This window comes from Acyrthosiphon pisum, chromosome A3 (genome assembly GCF_005508785.2).
Source record: "Acyrthosiphon pisum isolate AL4f chromosome A3, pea_aphid_22Mar2018_4r6ur, whole genome shotgun sequence".
NCBI lineage: Eukaryota > Metazoa > Arthropoda > Insecta > Hemiptera > Aphididae > Acyrthosiphon > Acyrthosiphon pisum.
In genome coordinates this window covers 27852821-27864228 of record NC_042496.1, presented here as the reverse complement: position 1 = coordinate 27864228, position 11408 = coordinate 27852821, and the positions used below count along the sequence as shown (strand labels likewise).

General features: G+C 31.1%; 1 protein-coding gene across 1 annotated transcript; it reads right to left on the bottom strand.

Annotated features, from left to right (window-relative positions):
- Window positions 1–1485: 1485 nt before the first annotated feature.
- Window positions 1486–7711, bottom strand: LOC100164129 (bifunctional endo-1,4-beta-xylanase XylA). The gene is made up of 3 exons (XM_001944738.5): window positions 7547–7711; window positions 6929–7065; window positions 1486–2587 (listed from the first exon to the last, which is right to left on the bottom strand). Exons 1-3 carry the CDS (start codon window positions 7565–7567, stop codon window positions 1810–1812), a joined length of 936 nt encoding a protein of 311 aa, XP_001944773.2. The 5' UTR covers window positions 7568–7711; the 3' UTR covers window positions 1486–1809.
- Between the last annotated feature and the right edge of the window lie 3697 nt (window positions 7712–11408).

Sequence of the window (11408 nt, the reverse complement as noted above, 5' to 3'; positions counted from 1 at the left end):
TTTAAAATTTAAAGGTAAAATTGTAATCCAGTGAACCTCATAGGTTTTTTATTTAGATTTTAAATTTAAGGCAAGTTATGAGTATATTAAAATGCACAAACAATTTAGAATTTTAAAATACTTTAATAATAATCTTACCTTCAAATTTTGTTATGGGTAAATTCACTCTAATTTTTAAGCTAACAAAGCATAGACATATAGAACAACTAAATAGAAGACTACTATACAACAGCCATGCGATATTTTTTAGTTTTTTTTTTCTATAAATATCAACATAAAATTGTATTTATTTTATGTCACAATTTTTTTTAAAAGTATTTTAAATTCAAATTTTGACTACATTTATCAAATTGAAAATTTAATAATTATTTTGTAGTTAAAAATATATAACATTTTCAACTTTTACAGCTAAGGATTGAAAATTTAAAACAAGGTTCCACGTAAATAGGTTATACAAAAACGATATTGTAATATTAGATATTTATATTCTTAACATAAAAAAAGGTGTTTTTTATTTTTTATTATAAAATTATTATAATAATATCCCAGGTGGCAAGATGACATTTTATTTATGATAAAAAACAATATTTTTTAAAAAATTGTAAAATCTGAGTAACATTTTCAATTTTTTTCTTTTAACGTATATATAAATAAATAGTATAGCGCAGTTTGATTTGTGAAAATAAGTTCCTTCCTTTTATTATAAAATTAATATAAAATTATTTTATTTATTATAATTTCTACTGGTGGGTGGGTAATTCTTAATCGTTCGATAAATTATTTAATTTTTTTAATTGGATTTTTTTTACAAATTAATATTAATTACATACATAGAAAAAAAATAATGTTGCTGCGCGTGGGTCGCTAATATCGACACGTCATAGTCGACTGAACGTATTTTTCGCGCGGCGATACGGGTAAGGTTAGCGGAGCTATATAAGTCAACATTACATTAAACTAGAGGCACTTAATTAATTAATTGAAAAATTAAATATAATAGATCAAATAATTGAAAAATTATAATAAAATCAATTAATTTAAAAATTAAAAAATTTACAAGTTTCTGATTTTTTCCTATGTATTCACCTAACTACCTATCGGTATGCCAAATTTGAACTTTCTAGGTCATCTGGAACTGGGTTAGAATTTTGATCTTTAGGCCAGTCAGTCAGTTAGTCAGTGATAAAAATGACGATTTTGGGACGTTAATATCTAAATAACGGTTTGAGGTGTGCTTATGGAATTTGGAGCACATATGTATCTCGTAAGTCTCAATATATGAGCCAAATTTTACATGTTTATGAGGAATAGTTTTTGAGGTATGAGGGGGTCAAAAGTGGCTCCAAATGGTTCGTGTAATATTACACACGGTGCTACGCTCACCAGTTGTGTTAACAGAACCGCGTGTCTAGCCCTATAAAAGAATCCTGTCAATAATATAGGTAATATTGTTTCTTTTAATATAGGCTAGTAAGCTACGAGTCATTTAATCGGAATGCATAATATAATATAATTTATTATAATATAAGAGTCACAGAGAATTAACTTATATTGATATACAATTTATGGATTTATAAATAAAAATTATAAATACTATAAGGGTGAAGCATTTATTATTATTATAATTACATTAACTTAGGTCAGGATGACCGTCCAAAAAATGTGTTTTATAATATAATACTATAATATATGTAGGCGACGATTAATAACAGATTATGTAGTTGTTAAAATGACGTTCGTTCTAATGGAGATGGACTAACTTAATCGCTTTGCTTTTTGTCCTCTTCGTGATCGTCGGTGGGCGCTGAATCATCTGTGTTCCGAATCATCTCCGGACTCGTGGGACCCTTTGGTTTCTTCAGATTCATAGGAGGACTCGGGGTCCGGCAAATCGTAGTGCTCCTCAGGGCTCTGGACTTCGTTCGACTGTTTAGAGTTCTGGCCCTCGTTCGACTGTTCAGAGCTCTGGCCCTCGTTCGACTGTTTAGAGTTTTGGCCCTCGTTCGACTGTTCAGAGCTCTGGACCTCGTTCGACTGTTTAGAGTTCTGGCCCTCGTTTGACTGTTCAGAGTTCTGGTCCTCGTTCGACTGTTTAGAGTTCTGGCCCTCGTTCGACTGTTTAGAGTTCTGGCCCTCGTTCGACTGTTCAGAGTTCTGGTCCTCGTTCGACTGTTTAGAGTTCTGGCCCTCGTTCCAATGTTCAGAGCTCTGGACCTCGTTCGACTGTTTAGAGTTCTGGCCCTCGTTCGACTGTTTAGAGTTCTGGCCCTCGTTCGAATGTTCAGAGCTCTGGACCTCGTTCGACTGTTCAGAGTTCTGGCCCTCGTTCGAATGTTCAGAGCTCTGGACCTCGTTCGACTGTTCAGAGTTCTGGCCCTCGTTCGACTGTTTAGAGTTCTGGCCCTCGTTCGAATGTTCAGAGCTCTGGACCTCGTTCGACTGTTCAGAGTTCTGGCCCTCATTCGACTGTTCAGAGTTCTGGCCCTCGTTCGACTGTTCAGAGCTCTGGACCTCATTCGACTGTTTCTGTACCACTTCGTTCGTGATCAACATGGAATCGTAAGTTTTGAGATCCACGACATTCTGCCTGTAAGACACAAACGTCGTAAATATAAAAGGTGTAGACATTAACTATAGTTAAAAAGTTCAAGTTTAGTTATATCGCTTTTTTTAAGCTTAATTTTAAACTTAATTTTCTAATTAACTTGAGAAGTTATAACTATAGTTTAATTTGACTGTTGGAATAATTTGGCTCTTTTCAGTTAATTTAAAAATAACCCTTATATTGTAGTTCAGACTAAAAATGATTTTAAAATTTTTGTTTTAATGGTTTTATCTATACAATTATTCAATTGTTCTAATAGATTCGTAAAATATGAAAATTATGATACATGATTTTTATCGTTATCGAAGTCTTGCCATTATTATTGAATCGGTTACACATTTATAATCATAAATCTAGCTGACTCACTAAATAGTAAATCTTGGACATATTTTGTGATTTTGTTAAACAGCTTGTTATCACAGTTTTGAAAATTAATAACTGCTTAAAACCATATAATCGTACACACATTTAAATTCCATAGAGATTGTGTCACAACAATCGTCATTAGTTTAATAATTGATTAATAGATAAGCCTCGGCAATAATCTGTACCATTGGCTGACAGTTTTCTACCAACTTATAATTCAACATTCTCTTTTTTATATAAACAACACAATAATACAGTAATATACTAACAACATATTAATGTTTTTTTTTAAAAAACTATGTGATTATTATACAAAATTACTATGATATATATATTATAATTTATTAAGAAACAGGACTGTGTTAACTATGTACATTCGTTTCTGCCAATTTGAAAAAAACGTTTGATTTTCGTATCCCTTAAATCAAGGCATATATATGTAGGTTCCTACTATTTCAAAAATTTAATAATAAAATTATACTTTGTTATTACAGTTGACATGTTAATTATAATCACTTTGAATATTTTTGGTTTATTTAATTTAGTACTATTTAATTGTATAATAATAATATAACACTTAGAATAAACATTTTTGAAAATATTTAATATATTAAATATTAATATTAGGATTTAGGATGCGATTTGTAGAATTGTTCGTTGAAATGATTTAAAATGATTTGTTGCTCTGCATAAATTATCACTAAAATTAGAACACATACGACATACAGTGTGGAAATGTACTATAGTCGGAAATATAATTTTCAGAATGGGTATCATAATAACAACATAAAACAAAATTACCAAAATTATAACTAGTGGTTATAATTTTTTTAAGAAAAATGCTTTGGCTGAAACTAATACCAAACCTTTTTCATTTCGGCAGAAACGATGAACGCGATGACCGCCCCGAGCGATCTGCTCGCCAACACGCCCAAGTTAATTCAGACGAACTTTATGAACAGCCTTGTATCGTGTTATGCGAACTATACAAGATGGCCGAAAAATAATTTAAATAAAAATAAAATGACATGCAATAAATGGTTTTACTTATAATACTATTATAATATAGTATTGCTTGTTCAAAACTCATTAATAATATTCTTTTGTGGCCAGCCACCCTGCGTACCTATATATTGTATGACGCGTATTGGAGATATATGTAATTAAATGGGACGTTTGCGCAAACTATTGTTATAAAAATAATACCGAGTGACATCACAGTTACGCTAATGCATCAACTTTTTTTAGAAAAATATCCTGAACCTCAATATACGATTTCATATGATTATTATAGAAATCGAGTTTATAAAAAAAATATATCGTTTACTGCACTTGGACATGAAGAGTGTGAGGTATGCGAAAGCTTAAAAATGCATGAACACGCAAAAGATAATTTAATTGACGATTGTGAAATTTGCCAAACTTACTCTGTAGATAAAAAAAACTGATGTTGCAAGAGCTCTGTATCAAAAGCACGCTAAAAATAATTCCAAAAAGTTATTATGTTACCACGTGTAGATACATTATTTAAAAAAAAGTTTTATTTACTAAAGGAATAGTTGCTTACAATGAAAGCTTTGTGCCTATCGGGGGAAATAAACATTTTTTTCCATTCGCATAGCATGAAGGCATTAGTAAGCGAAAAAAAGAAGACCTGGTCAGTACACATTTTTTTTCGTTTTTCCTGCACTATCGCGATGCCCAAAAGTTGAAAATTTTGCTAGATAACTGCAGTAGTCAAAATAAGAAAAGGTGTTTATTGTCATATTTTAGTATACATATAGTTAACCCAAGTGATATTTGTGCCCAAGAAATTATTTTGAAGCCGGGCACACATTTATATCAGCCGATAGTTTTGACCATCTAGTGGAACTATCTTTAAAACAACAAAAGAAAACCTATGACTTTGAATATTTTGCTAATGCATAAGGGGCGGCTAATAAAGGAAATGTACACTGAAAATAAATGAATTGTTCTGATTTCTTTCAATGGAAAGATTATAAGGCATAACAGAAACTATTAAAATCTACCAATAGAGTTTTGTTGAGAGACATTATGTCAATAAAAGCTGAACGTGGAAAATATGTGTTATTTACTAAAAATCAGTTTAGAGATGAAACATACACAACATTGGATTTTCTCCAAAAAAAATGTATGAATAAAAAAGTAATGCCTCCGCCATCTCCACATACAAAGAATATCGTGGTATACCACAAGAAAAACGTGACGATATACTTTCGAATTTGAAGCAAATTATATCAAGTAATATAAAACAATTTTAGGAAAATATAACGATATGTAATTAACTAAATTAATTGATTAAATTTGAATTAATATTATTATATAGATATTAACTAGGATTTTAAGGTAAAGAAAATTTTTAATAATTTTATAATTGACGTGTTTTAACTAAATAAACTAATAATTATAACTAAAAAATTATATAGATAATATACGGCGTTATTTCTTCAACTGGTTAGTGATCAGTAAATTTTGGTATGCTACGTAAAAATGCCGTAATCAGAATTGCGGCATTTTCGACTAGTAAACAATTCTGAATTATTAGAAGCGTGCTTAGTATAAATATCAAAACAATGATATCTTGGTGAAATAAAATGTTAAAATAAAATTGAATAATTTCATTGCATTTATCAAGTACATTTCCATAAGAAACTATAATGGATTTTACTTTGAAAAATATTAATTTATTTATTTAGAACTACCAAAAACTACTAAACACAAAATGTCATTTTTCTCAAAATTGAATGGACGGAAATTACGGCATTCTTCCTTAGGATGGCAGTATATGACGCGCATTGGAAATATATGTAATTAAATGGGACGTTTGTGCATCGCTATTGTTATGAATGTACTTTTTATAGGCTGTTTGCGCATAACTATTGTTATAAAAATAATTAAAGTTAAACGGTACTATGTAAGCTAGGTTATCTTAAGCCTCCCCCCCCCAAAAAAAAAAACTCACGATATACGCTTATTATGAATATGATGTAGCTAGGGCACTTGTACCTAATAATCAGGGCTCGTAAGTTCATGCATCTGCATGTTTTTTTTGCTACACAGGAAAACATGCTAGCTGAGATACAAATCCGTTTCATAACAATAGTAATAATAATATGAAGTTTGATAGTGCATGTTTTTGCATGTTTTGGGTGTAAAGGCATATTTGGCATATAGTCGATTTTTTACAGTCGTTAGTGCATATTATTTCATAAAAATATTTTTTAGACAAATATTTGAAATGTTTCTTGTTTCTTATTTACTTTCCTGTTTACAAAATTATAGTGTTTTGATTTATTTTTATTCAGTGAGCGTGTGACTACCTAATGTCCTAGTACCTACATACTTATTTAGATTTTATGCGTTTTACGAAATATCGCGGAAACAGTGTAATCGCTACCACTACCATCCTCCACCGTATAAAGTGGCAGCTTCTCACCAACCAGCATTTATAATTTTGTACATTGCTACACTCTACAGTATAGTTTTCTTACACTCGCCGATGAGTTTACTCGTATGAGTTGTAAGCGTTTATGTACCTATAAATATATTATTAGTAATAATATATTTATAGGTACATAAATGGGTGCAAAAAAATATTCAAGAAAGTTGATTCTACCTAATTCTAAGATTTTTAGCGTAAGTTAAATAACATTTTTACTCGTGTAAGTATTTATATACCCAATATGTGTATGATCGATATGGGGGTTAGTCATGACGAAATTAATTTGAAAAATCGTTGCTTATATACGTAAAATTGGATTACTTCTTTAAATTATTGTTAGTTGGTGGACGGGTAGGGGGTTATGGTTTTAGTAAAATAGTTGGGTGCCACTGCAGGGTATCAGCTAATAATAGTTAATCGAATTCCTCTCATATACACGGTCCCCTGCAAGTCATTTTTCACCACGTTCGCGGGAAACGGAAAAATTTACTCACCTGACGAGATTTTTGTGTGCTCTGCAACCATGTTTCTCTACGATTGGATTCTCTGTCGTAGCCGCAACTGATTTCTGTACTGGAAGGGCATTTGCCACTGACGCGAGGCATACGATCGCCACGCACGATGCAAAGACCTATAAAGACGATAAAATAAAACGTACGGCATAGGTATTAAAATATCCAAATTTTAAGGTATAGATTATAGTAGACTTTGGTCGCGGGGTATGAGGTTGACAAAATGTGCTCCACAAAAGTGGAAATGTCCCTAAATTAATGCGCGACCGATATTGCCTAAAAAATATTTGAGATGAACATTTTTACTATCGCTGTTTCTATTATTACCTAAAAAATCATTTTTCAAAATTTGATTCAAAAGCATATTATGGGTAATAATTTTATAATAATTCTTGTCACAAGCTTATTTAGCCGCGTGGACGTACCTACAAAATATTTTGTTATTTTTCTTACTAAAAATTGTTGTTTTGCCGCACTTTGTTCATATCGTGCCCTCTGAAAAAAAAATGTCTATCCACGGCCCACAGAGTATGCAAGCCCGCGGCGCGCACGCCTATGACCCGTATAACCTCTATCACATCATATTGGAATACAACTCACTTTGGACGAAGACGTTTTCATTTTGAAATCCGTAAGTCCAACAATGGAAGTAAGATGTCTGCGACAATTTTAGTAGTTGATTACAATACTGTACTACAATGCTATAATAATGCTGTTCGAACGAATCACAATCGCCGTCTGACGCCCACGGAATTCAGATCGTATGTCCGTCACATTTCGTAAGCTTGCACATCGATCGCGTTAAATTAATTACAATAATCATAGTGTGATATAATTGTTCAATTTACAATTATTTTTACTGAACCAAATTATATATGTCTGTATACTTATTACACACTCGGTAATTAGATGATTAATGTAATTGCGACAGATATTGTATTGATTCTTAGAAAACTCAAGACATCACGTAGGTATACGTTACAAATAATACATTATACATATTATTATTGTAGTCTTTGTGACATTTTCAATATTGCTTTAAGTATTACTGTTCTTTATTAAATAATCGCCGTCGATTCATTGAGCAATATTAACATTTTCCAACGTATACCCGTGATTATATACTCGGCTACATATTATCATAACACATTTTGTCAATAAGACCGATGATGATATTATATTATAATTACATAGTATGTATGTTATTTAAACTCTCCGTTTCAAACGTTTGGCCAGATCGGTAACATTACATATTTTAATCGTTTCGTACTATACAATGGGCACATATTTAACTCTCCATATATTATTTTATTAGATCGTATTATAATATCCAGTTTTGAATCCCGCTTCAGCCTCCACATCGGTACAGATCTCCCTCGCTTTTCTACGTTCCGTCTCATAATATTCTAATTCCACAAAAAACTTACCACTATCCAGGACTACAATATCCCGATGACAGTGGTCAGTACCGTAGCACAGTGGGGGATGGGGGAATGGGTCACTTGGGGAATTTTTATTAATTTTTAGTGCATATAATATACATTATACGAGCTTTTAGTGTAAATTATGAGATTACAAATATTATATCAAGAAATATTGTTTTCATAATAAATAATTGCTTTAATAAATGTTAAGTATTTTTCATCAATACAAAATGTCAAACGTTCAACATAATATGAAAGCGATAACGCTTTTGTCAAACTCCAGTGATTAACGGATATTAAAATAACGATGAATACCTATTAGTAAAACTAGAATTTTAGTATTACTAAAATGGTTATTCTTCGTTTAAAAATCTAATTTTTTCCACATTTAAACTTAAAATGTCTATAATAAAAACTAGATTTATATATTTTTTAGATTTTTTGGTTACATAGCATGAACCACTTATATGAGAAACGCAGTTTTAAATATAAAAATTGAACAGTTCACAAATTTTAACTAGGAACAAAATAATTTGCAAATGTTCGAGATTTTGATAAAGTTTGTCAAAGTTTGAAAATTATTAAATACTTAATAATGAACGCTTATACAATAAATCCGTACCCTTATGTATCTTAAATATTTTTCAACTGATTTATAACAAATGATGAGGAATCTTGTATTAAATATTTTTCAATCTTTTTGATCCAACTAACAAATTATTATAGATATATGTGCCGATAGGTACCTAAATAAATAGATCAAAACGAGGCAAAATATTTTGAAAATATATAAAGTTCAGAAAATTTTAAATTAGACAATAAGTAAAAATTTAAAGTAATACTATATGCATTATTAGTTTTTGAGTTACACTAAAAAACTTAATCGGTTTTATTGGAAACTGGTTTTACGTTAAAATTCCAGTTTTTTATCCGATTTTACCTCTTAGAAGTACAAATTAAATTCAATCTTTTATCAGAAACCATCCTAAATTAAAAATCGTATATAGTAGTAAAATATATGTAGGTACACAGACACAAATAATAATTAAAAAACTTATCATTGTAACAACGATCTACTCAGAATCTCTAGGTGGTTGTATAATCCCTATAATCCATATCCCATAACTATATACAAACTTTTACGACGTCTATGTCTATCATAAAATTTGAGTATTATTATTTCGTATCAAACCTACCAAAATTAACCTCTCCAAGTCCATTCGTGAAATCAGTTACGTATTTGGTGTAAGTCGTGGTTGCTGTGAAAAAGCCGATCTTCATCGCCCGCGCATCCATAAACAAATATTCATTATTTGCTGATTGTTATCTAATATGTTTGAGTGATAAACATTACATAGTATATTATACCTCTAATTATGTATGAATAATGACCACTGTATATCTGCGTATATATTATTATGGTTAAGGGGCCTCGCTACCACGTCTTTTTTTGTCAAAAACTACTGTCTCCAATTCCAACGGTACGGGCCGACAATTATCACGATTTTTATTCTGAAAAAATATTCGGATTTTCCGTAATATATACAAAGAAACGGTCGAGCCACATTTTTAATTTTTGTAATTTAAAATGAAATAAAAATTGTAGAAAAATCAAAAAAATCCAGAATTTCCAACTTAAATATTTAATTAACTAAATACAATTTTAAAAATGTACCTCGACCGATGCCTCGTAGATGTTGTGGAAAAAAAGAATATTTTGTCAGAATGCAAATTGAGTTAATCGTTGCGACGTTGTGTTGGAATTAGAATCGTGTGTTTGAGTGAAAATTAAACATTTTTTCACGATCACAATATTACACACTGACATGTGCGTGCGAGTGCGTGCGAGAGCCCTCCGTACCACTACAATTGACCCGCATGGACGCCACACACACTAATAATCATTTACGACTAACACATAGACCTCGGGTGGCGACAACGAGATTAGAAATTGCCTAAATGATTCTCCTTAAATCAATGCGATGGCGAGGCCCCTTAAGGGGGTTCTAGTCGGTCATTTTCTAAGGAGTAAGAATTAGGCAATTATGTGGTAAGTAAAACCGTGCCATGGCAATGTGTGCGAGTGTAAATGAACATTGGTGTGTGTGGGCACACACCGCAGTGTATGTCGACGCGTAGCGACCCGCATACACATTCTAAGAACCAGCATTCTCGCACTCGCAGGCACATGTCAATATATTAAATTAGAAAAAACTATAGGTACGGTTAATTTTCGAGTAAAACATATTTCGGCTCTGATAAAATTTTGAGACTTAGGTTGGTCCGATTTCGATTCTGTAACAATCCTAACAACTATTAACACGTCCTTTAAAGAACGGTCGAAAATTTTTTTAGAAATGTTAATTTCTTCAATAACTATATAGTTACCATATGGTTGAACAAAAATGTTGTAAAAACTGAAATTTGTATAATATTATAATATTGTCAAAAGTTCAAACTTTAAAAAAAAGCTCCGACCGTTCTCTAGAGGAGATGTTGAGAAATATTATTATTTTTACAGCATTAAAATCGGACCATCTAAAATCTCACAATCTTGTCAGAGCAGAGGGTCTAAAAACGGTTATTTTTTTGACCAACTGGAACCACCTTAAAATGATTATTATTAGGTAACTATAATAAGTGACTAATAATGTATATGATTATGGTCCCCTAGGTACACGGGCTACACATTTAGTGTATAAAAAAAGTATTCATGGCGTAGATATACCGTATACCTACATAATATTATGCTATTATTGTTTTATTTCCTTTATTTACGGCCGTAAATATTATTCTACAAACGGTGATTTACCATAGTGCAGAGAGAGGAATCATAGTAAAAGCATAATGGACGTCTTATCGGGATTTTTAATTATTTTAGGATATTTTTTTGGTAACAATTATCGATATTTTATATTTTTTAAATTAGTCCCTAACCTTAAAAATGAATGATAAATAAATCTGCAATAATATCTGTAACCTTTTAATTTTTTTTGACCATGCATTATTTTGTTCGTAAAACGATCAAATACATTAAC